The sequence below is a fragment of the Anas acuta genome, chromosome 1, assembly GCF_963932015.1.
Source record: "Anas acuta chromosome 1, bAnaAcu1.1, whole genome shotgun sequence".
In the NCBI taxonomy this organism is placed as follows: Eukaryota; Metazoa; Chordata; class Aves; order Anseriformes; family Anatidae; genus Anas; species Anas acuta.
In genome coordinates, this window is record NC_088979.1 from 27,440,236 (window position 1) to 27,452,753 (window position 12,518).

At 51.4% G+C, this 12,518-nt stretch overlaps 1 protein-coding gene across 1 annotated transcript in view; it reads right to left on the reverse strand.

Moving 5' to 3' along the window:
• FOXO1 (forkhead box O1) overlaps positions 1-5,339 on the reverse strand; it is a 63,942-nt gene extending 58,603 nt beyond the window's left edge. The window contains exon 1 of the mRNA XM_068673691.1: positions 4,508-5,339. Within this exon, the coding sequence (XP_068529792.1) occupies positions 4,508-5,200 (693 nt within the window). The 5' untranslated portion in view covers positions 5,201-5,339. The remainder of the gene's footprint in view (positions 1-4,507) is intronic.
• Between the last annotated feature and the right edge of the window lie 7,179 nt (positions 5,340-12,518).

Here is a 12,518-nt window from a genome sequence, read left to right on the forward strand (position 1 = left end):
TTTAAGATCAAAAAGGGCAAATATAGATGGAGAAAGAGAATTAAGTTTAAAAGGAACAAGCCATGAAGGGTTAGCATGGAGCTTTATCACTAGTTACCAGGGTGCAGACACCTTGCAATGATTAAGGTGAACTTTCAGCCGTGAACCTTTTCCCTTACTAAGCAGGATTCAGGCTGGTGACTCAGAGGCAGGCGGTGAAGGCTGCCACCGAGGACTGATAGTGGCAGTGAGCAGGTACACGAAGTCACCAAAAGTAAAACTCACAGCTGGGTGAGCAGTGGCTGGAACTGGTATGGAAGAGAGATCGCAGCAGCTCACACAGAGCAGACACAACTGCAACTTCCAGGTGCTGAGGCTGTTACCAGTACCATATGTAAAAAGGCATGGCTGTGAGAGGATTTACCTGGCAGAACCCATAAATAGGAAAGCAAACACATGGACATACCTATATGCACACTCATGTGTGTTGTATACATGTGTAACACAACGCTAGGGGTCCACAAACCTCCTAGGAAGACATCTGATCTACTACGCTGGGACAGAGTTAAATACCCGCAGGTATGCAACCAGCACTGAGGGAACACCAAGCAATTCATCAAGGCAGTCTTTAATTAAAGTGACATCTCCACGTCGAAATAGAAATGTGCGATAAAAACCTGAGATCTACTTCTTCCTCTTCAACTACTTAAGCTCTACACAAATTTCTCTGATTTAAATTATCTAGAACCCAAAGCTTTCGGCAGCCATGAAAATCACTCTGGATTTCCCAGAGCCTCCCAATACTTGATAACACATGTGTGGCTTTAGACTTGGATATACCACACCCCAGCACCGATTTTGCACGGAGGTCAATTCACTGGAGAGGAGACCACAGAGCCACAGTGAGGCACCCGAGGCTCCTTCCCCACACCCGTTTTGTCCTCGGGCCTACGTCCATTCATCCTTCTGCAGCTCAACACCATCTATCCTCGCTCCTTCAGCAATGGCAACAAATAAATTTGGGTGATCAAGTTTCCTCAGGACTAGAAGTCAAGGAGGTGTAAATGCACGTGCGGCCTTCACACCTGCCACTGGGAAAAACAAACACTGTGGCCACCTTGAGATGGGAGCCACCAAAACCCTGTGTTTTCTGCTTAATGAAGACCTCTGTCCAAACAGTCGCTGCATGTAGCCAACATAATATTACAGGTTGTGGTTTAAACATATTTTCAATAGGCGGCTGAAAGCCTGAGGCCATTCGGGAAAGTTCAACTCTGACAGCTCCTTCACAGCAGAGCGCAACCATTTTGACGTAAAGCAAAGGCATCATGAAATATACCCGCCACAAAGGCATTTCATTTCTTGCATGTGATGATTAGCCAAAAAGTTATCAGATTTGAGCAAAGGAAAAGTTATCTACGGCCATGATGAATCCCATTTGGGGACTGCAAACTGTCCTAAGCCCCATGCACAGTCTCCCACTCGCACAGGTAGAAGAAAACACCGCTTTCACTTGACTGCTACGAGACAAAAGTTTCATTCTTCCATGCAACTTTCACAACAATTTCTTAGTTATCTCGGAAACAGATCTTGTTCTTGCTTCAGCCTTCTCTGAGAAGCACCGCTCGCTATCGGCACTTGCCCGCGTTCACCCCTGCAGCAGGTCTGGCAGGGCCCAGCTGCTGGGCAGGCAGCCCTTGCTCCCCCGGAGCTCAACTGTTTTTTTTTTTTGAGTGTTTTGTTGTTGTTGTTTTTTTGTTTTTTTTTAAAATCAGAGTTTGTGCTAAGAAAGTCTGGAGTAAACTATTTTGCACATACAGCCGAGAGCAGTTTTAACTACTTCAGTAAGCTAACAGTGAGAATTTTATCTTACTACCTTTACCACCCTTATTTAAGATGACATTTCCGCTTACAAGTTTCAGCTCAGAAGAACTTGGACGCTATTCCGAGCTCCCACCAGATAATGTCAACACCATTGAACTTCTTTATTCAGCAAAAAAATGCAAAAGCAGTTCAACATCAGATATTAAGTGGGGGCCGTGCTGATTCACAAGCATTACAGTAGGCAGCTCTCAACTTCTGGGTGACAAACGCAGCCTTGCCACCAGGCACAAAGTGCACATTCTGTTACAAGTCCTCGTGTATTTTATGGAGTTTGTGTACAATCTGAAAGGTGCCTTGTTTACACTTACAAATACGCAGGCTCCAACAAGATGAAGCTTTATTTAGGAGGGAAAAAGCAAAGCAAAACAAAACATTTTCTTTCTCAGGCTGCAAAACACCTACACACCACACACCCCTGGCACCGACCCGGTGATGCTCCGTCTCTGAGGGGCCGTGGCCAGCTCCAGCCCCGCTCCGACCTCAGCACCCACAGCACCAAACCCGCACAGCATGGGGCCAACACGATCAAACACAGCAGCTTTCTGAGCTGCCTGCCCATAATGTGGCCAAATAGAGGCCTGAGGGCAGTGTGTAGGCTGCACGTGTGTGTTTTTGGGGTACCTACAGTGCCCTGCCACAGGGTACAGCCATCCCAGGACTGTGCCAGCACCAGCTCTCCCCGCTGCAGCGCAGCGTGGGTGCACGGGTATCAGCAGCGTCCACTCTGCCAGGAGGAGGTGTGCGAGGCTTGTCAGTGGCTGAAGCAACACAGGAAGAGGAGCAATAAAATAAGAAACACCTAATAAGTTAGGCAGCTAGCAGAGCTCCCAATGTGCCTGCTTGAACTTGGGAGTTCTCTGCTCTGATTTTAGTTTTGTTTGTTTTCCTTTCAGTTCTCTCCGACTCGCTCTGCAAAGGCACTCGAGGCAGCTTGCTTTATTTCTGACAGACTGAAACACCACTGGAAAAAAAACAGCGTTTTCAGGTGACAATTTACCTTATCTAAAAGTTGTCAGCTATCAATCATTCCCCTCCTATTAAGCCTTTTTCGTGAAAGATGTCTTCAGACAATTATCCTTTAAATTTTTTAGTCAAACACATTGATAGGAACTAACAAATTACTTTTTAAAAGTCTTAAAAGCCTGCAGCTGACAGCGAGTTTCAGATCCATCTGCATTTCCCTGGCAGGGTGCTGCCCCCCCGTAAAAACATGACGTTGACGAAAATCTGACGTAACAATCCCTCCTAGCTGTGCATGTAAAAATCTATATAAATGCAGGATTTGACTTGGAAAAAAATAATGCAAATATGACAGATACTAGAAGGTGAGGTGAGCAAAACTCGACGACTGGCAGTCCGACTGCCCCAACTGGGGAGCCAAGTCAGGAGCACAGCAGCACAACACGCCGATCCCACGTTCGGCACACGCACCCTGCACGTTTGCTGCCATCCTTCGCAGGGAGGAGGAGGAGGAGGAGGAGGAGGAGGCTGTGCCTTCGTGCAGGCAGCGGGAGCTCGCTCTGACAGCGCTCTCACGCAACAACGGGGTGCCGAAAAAGCGGGCGCTCTGGGTCTGTTGTGGGTGGATTTGGGGTAGGGGCTGGGGAGAAGAGGGGCTGGGGGTGGTGACACGGGGATGGGGGTGACACGGGGATGGGGGTGACACGGGGATGGGGGTGACACGGGGATGGGGGTGACACGGGGATGGGGGTGACACGGGGATGGGGGTGACACCACCACAGTGGGTGCCCAGCCCCATGCAAAGCGCCACCGAGCTGGGCAGCGCTGAACCCCCCCCAGCCCAACAGGTTCCTCACCACCGGTCCTCCCTGCCCCGGGAGCGCACAAAACCCCACAAATTAATGGGAAAGCCGCTCCCGCACGCCGACTTCAGCTCAGCCACCCAGGCAAAGCCAGCTTACTCATTAAACGCACGGTGTTTCTGCAACCCTTGTCCTGCCCCTTCTCCTTCCCCTGCCCCGTTTGCCTCTGCCCCGGCTCCCCGGGTCCCCCCCCCAGTGGTGCCGGGCGGTCCCGGGGGCGAGCAGCGCCCCTCGCACCCCGCCGCACGGGGGGGGCTCAACACTGGCAGCCCCCAAAATCCCCCAAAATCCATCCTCTGTGCCCGGGGCCGGCGCCGTGACACGGCGTGAACTTTTGCTTTCGGCGGGGCAGGGCGGAGGGGGGGGAAGGCGGAGAGAGGCGAGCCCCGGCCCCCCCCCGTTCCGCTCCCGGTCCCGGCCGAGCCCTGCGGGGGGAGGGCAGAAGCGGCTCAGCGGCTTTTTTTTTTTTTTTTTTTTTCCTTTTGGGAATAAAATAAATGAAGCGCGGTGGGATAAAGTGAAACGGAGCGGGATAAAAGTGAAACGGCACGAGACGAGACGAAATGAAATAAGTAAAAGTAAATAAAATCGGACGAAATAAAACAAAAATAAGATGAAATAAAACGCGTTAGGGTAGAATAAGATGAAACACGATCAAATAAATTAAAACAAGAGGGGGGAAAAATGAAATAAGACGCGAAAGGCACACGCACGCTGCAAAGCGGGCAGCGCAGCCGGCGTGTGCGGTGCCGAGCACCCCGCAGCCCCCCAGCCCCTCGGGGGGGGGGGGGTCCCGGCGGTGCCCCCAGCCCTCCCCTCACCTTCCAGCCGGCCGAGCTGTTGCTGTCTCCCTTGTCCTTGAAGTAAGGGACGCTCTTGACCATCCACTCGTAGATCTGCGAGAGGGTGAGCCGCTTCTCGGGGGAGCTCTCGATGGCCTTGGTGATGAGGTCGGCGTAGGACAGGTTGCCCCAGGCGTTGCGGCGGGACGAGCTGCTCTTGCGGGGCTGCCCGGCCACGGGACCCGGCGACAGCCCGGCCACGGCCGCGGGGGGCACCGGAGGCACCGGAGGCACCGGCCCCGGCGGGTGGAGGCGGCAGCCGGCCTCGGGCGCCGGGAAGTCCCCGCAGCGGCAGGCGGCAGCCTCCGGGGGACCGGCGGGGGGCAGCGGCCCGAAGTCCTCGCTCTCCTCCAGCAGGCTGAGGTTGCTGATGAAGTCGGCGCCCAGCGCCCCCGAGGCGGCGGCGGCAGCGGCGGCGGCGGCGGCAGCGACGGCTGCGGCGGTGCCGGCCGCCCCCTCGGGCTGCCCCCCACCACCTCCTCCTCCTCCTCCTCCTCCTGCTCCTGCTCCTGCTCCTCCTGCTCCTGCCCCGCCGCAGGACGGAGCCGGGCTGGAGGTGGCCGAGCTGGGGGGGTTGAAGTCCGGCCGCGGCAGGGGCCAGGTGCAGGAGCGGGGCCGCGGCAGCGGCTCGAAGTCGGGGTCGATGTCCACCAGCTGCGGAGCCTCGGCCATGGCGGGGCCGGGAGCGGGAGGGGGGAGCTCGGCGGAGGCTTTTGGGGTTGTCGGGGGCGGATTTTTGGGGGTGGGGGCGGCTCAGCGCCCCATGCAGGCTCCCGGCGCTGCCCCGACGGCGCTGCCGCCGACTCCCGGCGCGGCTCCGGCCCCGCCGCCCTGCCCGGCTCCTCGGCGGCGGCAGCGACCGACTGGAGCGACCGCCCCGCGCGGGCCCGCCTCCAGCCTTCCTCCTCCTCCTCCTCCTCTCCTCCTCCTCCTCCTCCCGGCGGGGAGGGACCGGCCCGAGCCTCGCCAATGGCAGCGCCGCGCCGCCCCCCGCCGCGGGGCGGGAGGGTGCCGGTGCCCCCGGGCTGCTCCCGGGGGGGGGCTCCGTGTGTGTGTTTGCGTGTGTTTTGGGGTTGTTTTGGGCTTATTTTGGGGTCCCTCACCCTCGACGGGGAGCGAGAGCCCTTCGGCTCGAGAAGGGGGCGGCAGTCGGTGCCGTCCCGGCGAGGTGCGGAGCCCGAGGGGGGGCGATTGGTGCGGGGAAAGTCCCCAGGACGGCTCCCCAGGGGACCCTCGCCCCTCCTGTGGCCGCGGCCCCCCCGGCCCTGTCCCCGCAGGGCAGCCCCGGGCTGGACGCGCTCCCGGGGCGGCTGCCGGAGCTTCGGGGTGGGCTCACGCGAAGGTTTGACGGGCTGCGCCTCATTTCTGCCCCGTACTCATTTGCCTCCAGGTGAATCCAGCCCGTACCCCCCTCCCCAAGGCTCGTACCCCCTCCCCAAAGCGGTACAGGGTCCGGGACGAGCCCCCGCGACGTGCTGCCCCCCTCTGCCCAGTCCCGAAGCGCCCAGAGGTGCGTCCGAGGCGACACAGAAGTTTTCCATTGAAATTGAGACGTTCCCTCAACCTGGGCAAGCCAGCTCAGGGATGCGAGTCCTCTCCTCAAACTGGCAAACCCTGTAGAAAATCTGCCTTGTTTTCAGTAGCAGAGGGCTTTTATCAACAGGCTGGGGGAGCCCCAAAACCCGCACCATGGCACTCGGTGTCCCCGTCCAGGGCCCGTTCCTCATCTCCCCGAACCAAGGCAGCGAGTGGAAGTGTTATTTAACTGCAGCCCGTTGTGCCTCTACCAATATTTTTCCAAAAAATCACTAGGAGGGAGAGGACGAGACTGGACGTAGGCCCACAGCGTGCAACTCAGTGCCAGGTCGTACGTCTGCATGCACGCGCTGTTATGAAAACGCTTCTTAAGGCACGTGGTGACACCCAGCTATGTACTCAGCACACGCATACACATGTGTGGAGTAACTGATTGAATCTGAAAGCATCTTTTTTTGCCATGTTTCTTTCCCCAGATGCCAAAGGTGGTTATTACAGGCTGGCTGCGTGGCAGTTCTCAGAGCTGCGTGGCTTTAAAGCCGCTTCTACATTGTCCGAGCCCTATGGAGGATTCAGCCCACAAGTCTGTATCGCTCAGCCCAGAGATTTAAAAATAGTAATAGCAATTATATGTATATATATATTAATTTTTTTTAATAGCAAAATAGTTCCTGATCGACCTAATAACATGCATGCCACGTTTCAGCTCGGAACAGCTTCGTCCCGCAGCGTTATCCAGCACCACTGCGGTCGCCCTGCAGCCCAGGCGAGCACCCCGGTGATGAGGAGGAGCAGGGACCACAGGATGCAGGCGTGTGTGAGGGGAAGCCATGGCATGTGGCAATCAGGCACCTTCAAAAGGGAGCCAAAGCAAAAGAAGTGCCCGGGACTACTGAAACATTTTCTCTTACTTTCCTGCCATGGGCATCTGAAAAAAATAAAATAAAATCTAGGAGCCAGGCTGGCACCCATCCTGCTGAAGGAAATGGATTTGTAATCAGGCTTTCTTCAAAGGATTTTTTTTAGGTCTTGTGCTCATTGCTTTTTTTTTCTTTCTTTCTTTTCTTTTTTTTTTCTTTTTTTTTTTCTCTTTTTTTTTTTTTTCCTCTGGTCAGAAATCTAGCTGTTATTCCCTGACCTCTATTGGTATACACAGATGTTGAAAAAAAATAGCTTTCCTAAGAAAAAAGGGCCAGCTTTCCTAAGAAAAAAGGGCCAAGCAGGAAGAAAGTTGCTGTGATGGGCTTTCAGTGAGCCCTGGAGTGTCCTCAGCTCAGCATCCTCGTGCAGGGCAAGCATTGCCTTGCTCCCTCTTGGCCCTGCATCACGTTGCCATTGCTCACCTCCCCTTCTCAGAGGGGCCCTCGCTTGTGCCACAGGTCCCACGCCTGCTTGCAGCAGTAAATACAGTTAGAAAACAGCCTGCAGTGAGAGGTGAGGGCTGGCAAGGTGAGGAGCAATAAAGGCAGAGCGTTCACATCGCTGCCTTTGCTCAGCAAGCCAGGCCGAGCGATTCACAGTGTGGCAGGTTTCGTTCTGCAAGATGAGCATTGCAGGGGGTTTTGTGTCCCCAGCTGACCACCCGCTGGAAACCCTGCCACAAACCAAATGTCCCATTTGGCTGCTGGAGGGGAGCTTCCTCCTTCCAAAACAGCTCAGCACGGCGCTGGCTCAGTGCAAGAAATTTTACTGCATCTACAAATGACAGCGTTAAGTTTATCTCATCTCCCACAATGCCTAAATGCTGATGGATGCACCACAATTCATTTTGTACTCCCACGGCCCTCCTCCTACACTCCACCTTTTCATTTCTCTCCTCCTACTCCTGCTCCCATTTTCTACTCCTCTACAATGCAATTTCTCCTATCATCCTTAGCATCAACTTGTATTTTTTCAAATGAAAGACCTGAAGATTGCCTTTTATCATCAGTGGAAAAAAGCATAGCCTCTTATTCATATTCTGGGTTCGAGGCAGCCAAAATAAAGGATCTGCACTGTCTTTTTACTACTGTATGTATAATTCACCTTCTGAGGTTTTGATCACATTCAGCAGGAGATTACATGAAGTTGCGAGACTCATATTCTGTGTACAGCTCCCTTCTCTACATGTATGTGCACAGAGAGAGAGCACAGACATTTTAACAGAACAAAAAGCCGTGATGAAGTGTCATTTTTGTGCCTGGTATCACAGGAGCTGTTATATTGGGAGAAAGATGGCTTTCAGACAAAGGATTGGGGAGCTCAGCACCTTCCTTTTCCTCCCCCTTCTCTCATCAGTGTCTGATTTTATAGCACATTTTGTAGCATGTGAAAAATGTGTAACCACTAATTCCCCTGAAATTCCCAGGATTTTCAAGGCTCCATCAGTGGCTGGTGGAGCAGTGCAAGCCAGAAGTGATGGGCAGGAGACACTGCTGACCCCAGAAGGGCTGCAGCCCACCTGGATTCAACAGTGACCATGCCCCAGAGCATTTGGCTAACAGGATAACCAGGCACCACAGAGAGATGCATGTGCAGAAACAGGCTTTGCATCCAGGTCCACCGAGTCCCAGTCCTTAAGCTTGAAAAAAATTCACTCCACCAAATAGTTTCTAGCGTACCTGAAGCTACCTGGTCTCTGCTATGTACAGGTGGAAATCCTGGGCAGCAAGAACCACCTCCAGCCAACTTCTGCCTCCTTCACGGAGGCTGGAGGGCTCAGCAGCCACAACCAGGGCAAAAAGCGAGCTGCCAAAGAGGGGCAAAGATGGTACTGAGCTAACCAAGCCAGGAGATGTTGCTGCTGGGGGTGGGCTCCCAAAATCCAGGTACACACCTAGCAACTGCTCAGGTTGGGCCATTCTAGCTTCAAGGAAATAAATAAATTTTATACATATATAAAACGTTTAGCAAAAATAAGTCTAATTTTATTACAAATTGCTAGTACAAATATTTACTGTGCTTTTTTTCCACCATTCCCTTTGATGTTGCTCTTACCTCTTTCATTCTCATCATCTGCAAAAATACGAGCAATTAAGATTTGAAGACAAGATTTCATGGAAACAGCATTTCTAAGTTGTATTGTTTGCAGAAATTGGAATTTAAATTTCCTTGTGTACGTTGTTTTTTTCCAGCCAAAGAAAAGAAATAATGATATAACTTTACTGTTTGCTGTGATTAATGTGGCTCAGATTCCTACTGAGCATGGCTTTAGAAGCATAGAACCATAGAATATCCTGAGTTGGAAGGGACCCACAAAGATCATTGAGTCCAACTCCTGGCTCCACACAGGACCACCCCAAAATCAGGCCATGTGTCTAAGAGCATTGTCCAACACTTCTTGAACTCCAGCAGGCTCAGCACTGTGACTAAGTATTGGTGTTAGGACAAAATCCTATTCACTGAATGAGCTGAAATGAGGTGTACGTTATTGGGGACCGCAAGCTGCTACCACAGTTCTTAAGCCAAAGAGGAAGGCAATATCTGATGAATGAAGTATCTGATGCAAAAACTTCCCTGAGGTCTATGGCAGTCCAGTCTCCCAGGACCCAACATTTTGGTATGCATCATCTCACACCCACGTGCACGCACGCCGAGGTGAAAGACTGAAGTGCAATGTGCCCAAGAAATGATCCTCACCAGGATCAATACAATAAATACCAAAGGTAGCGTCTGAGCAGCTCTATCTGCTTTCAATGTGTCATGTGCAACCACTGGGCGCAATGTAAAAACAGAAGGCAAGAGTTTATCAGGTTTCAGATTCAGCTGAATCACCCGGCCCACCCCTATGCAAAGGCCAATGTGCCTGGAAGTAAACACAGCTCGAGCAGCACGTATGTTTTCCAGGGTGTTGGGTTTCTGTTTTGTCGTAAATACGATCCATTACAATATTCTCCCACATCCTCCAGTCAGTGTTTCAACATTTTCAGGTGCCTTTCTCGTTTGTTGTTTTCCTTTATATATTGCTTGAGGAAAAACTGACTAGCTTCATGTGATAGCTTTTGTATATTAAATAATTTTATTGTGTTTGAGCAACAAACTAAAAACAGGATGTTTGACAGTTACGGTATAATTCAGTGGTTTCTCTTGAGCCTGTGTGAAGGAAAATTCATGGCACAGCACAATGCAATGCTTGACAACTATTTCATCTTCTTTTCCTTTATTTCACTGGAAAAGTGATAGCTACCTGTCATCAACAAGAAAAATAATGTATATTCCAGAATCAGCACAGAGACAGTGGCATAATAAAGGCTCACTCGTAAAAACAATCGTTGCTCCATTGTTGAATTCTTGCTTGAAAAGCATATTTGTATCTGCATTACAATGTATCTGCATACAAATCAGTGCATTATGTGTACGCTGCACATATGCATATGCATGGTATCATTATATACATTTTATACTAGATTTATATAGATGGAAGCATGGGTAGACAATAATAGCAAGACTGTATTTTGACATGCATGAATATATTCCTACTCTGCTGGTGACTAAGACATTAAAGAAGGCAGTGTTTGAATGGGACGCTCAATAGGTAAGGTACATCCCATGCAAATCCTGCCCATGCCATAAATGCAGCGAGGCCAAGGGGCCAGAGCAGAAGAATGACAATCCAAGCAGATGTACTCTGTTGTGGTTATTCACGGTAGTTCTGCACTTTTTGTTACCTCTCTGTAAAACCGGTATAAGTACAGTCTGTCTGTTGCAACCCTGTTCATTAACGGGTTTAAGTGCGTTGAGATCTGGTGCTGAAAATGCAAACCTTGCTTAGCCCCGGTCTGCAGGGAGACAATACTGAAACCAGCGAGGTCCCAGCAGCAGGTTCTTCCTAAACTCAGAAGCACGCCCTATACCAGCATGAAAACAGATAGAAAGAGCAACCAGCAGTTTCAATTTTGCACCTGCCAAGTACTGAAGCGTGAACTTTGACTAGGATCAGATGAGCTGACGCCACATCAGCAGTAGTAAGAAGGCAGATGGCAGGAGGTAGCTTGGCTGCTTCTCATCCAGGGAGGAGATGGGGATCATCGATGGGCATTCACTAAAGAAGGGGCTCAAGGCAAAGAAGAGCATCAGGTGCAAAGGGGCCCTTCGGATCCGCACACCCACACATTACAGAAATGCTGCTGCAGCTGCAGAGAAATCAGCAGTGGCTCCTTGAAAGCCACCCACTTTCACTCTTTGCTCAAGTTGTGGCTACCAACCTCGCTGGCTGCTCAAGCAGCTCATGAGAGAGAAAGAGAAAGAGGGAAAGAGAGCAGAAGTGCAGGCTCAGGCAGCAATGTGGACTCTGATTACCTCCTCTTTGATGCTAGGGGATCGGTTCATTGGGGCAGAGGACCCTGCATCCTCCCCAGTGGATGCCAGAGCTGCTGGAAAACAGGAAACATAGTGAAAGGTGAGAAGGGAAAAGGTGAGCAGAGAGAAAAAAGATACAAAGGAAAGGGTGGGGGGAGATAAGGACATCATAAAAAGAAAGCACAACGCAGGGAATAAGGCACAAGAGAGGAAAAGGAAAAAGAAAAAAAGAAAAAAAAAAATAGAAAGGAGGAGAATGACCAAGAAATGAGGAGAGATCAAACTCTGCCAGTCCATGAAGAAAGAGGATGCAGAATATCAATATATCAAAGCCCCCCATATTGCAGCTTTTGCAAAATAAAGAACCCACGAGAATACTCCAGGGGTGCTGAATGAGCAACATCGCAGACCACAGGCAAGGTCTGCAGGAGGCTGGCTGGTCTTCATGGGTGCCTCTTACAGGACTCACCCCGGCTACATCCACACACGAAGCAGCAAGTCCTCTCCACAGCCTGCCTTCCAGACATTTATCAGGTAGTAAATAGATTGAGAGCTGGAAGTAACTGTGGAGCTCTGCAGTCTCTGTGCTTACCTGTGCTTTCAGCAAGGCCAAGTATCAACCTCCGTCTCTGAGAAGATGAACAAGCTCAAGGATCGCAGAATCACAGAACTGTAGGGGTTGGAAGGGACCTCAAGAGATCATCGGGTCCAACCCCCCTGCCAAGGCAGGTTCCCTAGAGCAGGCTGCCCAGGTAGGTGTCCAGATGGGCCTTGAATATCTCCAGAGAAGGAGACTCCACAACCTCCCTGGGCAGCCTGTCCCAGTGCTCCGTCACCCTCACCGTGAAGAAGTTCTTCCACATGTTGGTGTGGAACTTCCTGTGATACATTTTTTGGCCATTGCAAGGTCAAAAGGATGAAGACGCCAGGGATCGCAAGGATGATCCCAAGGATGCCAGGGATTCAATGAGATGATGTATCGGGCAGCCATCTGCTCTCTCCCTGACCCACCCAAATAAATGCCAAGGCCCCATCAGTATTTCTTGCCAGTATTTTGCCCAAGAGCACTCGGGAGTGATGGCTACTCAGTGTTTAGACAGACACTCAAAGGAGGACTCAGGAGTCAAAATAAAGTGAAGGGACAAAAATGAATTTTAAAGAATTCCTTAACATAAGT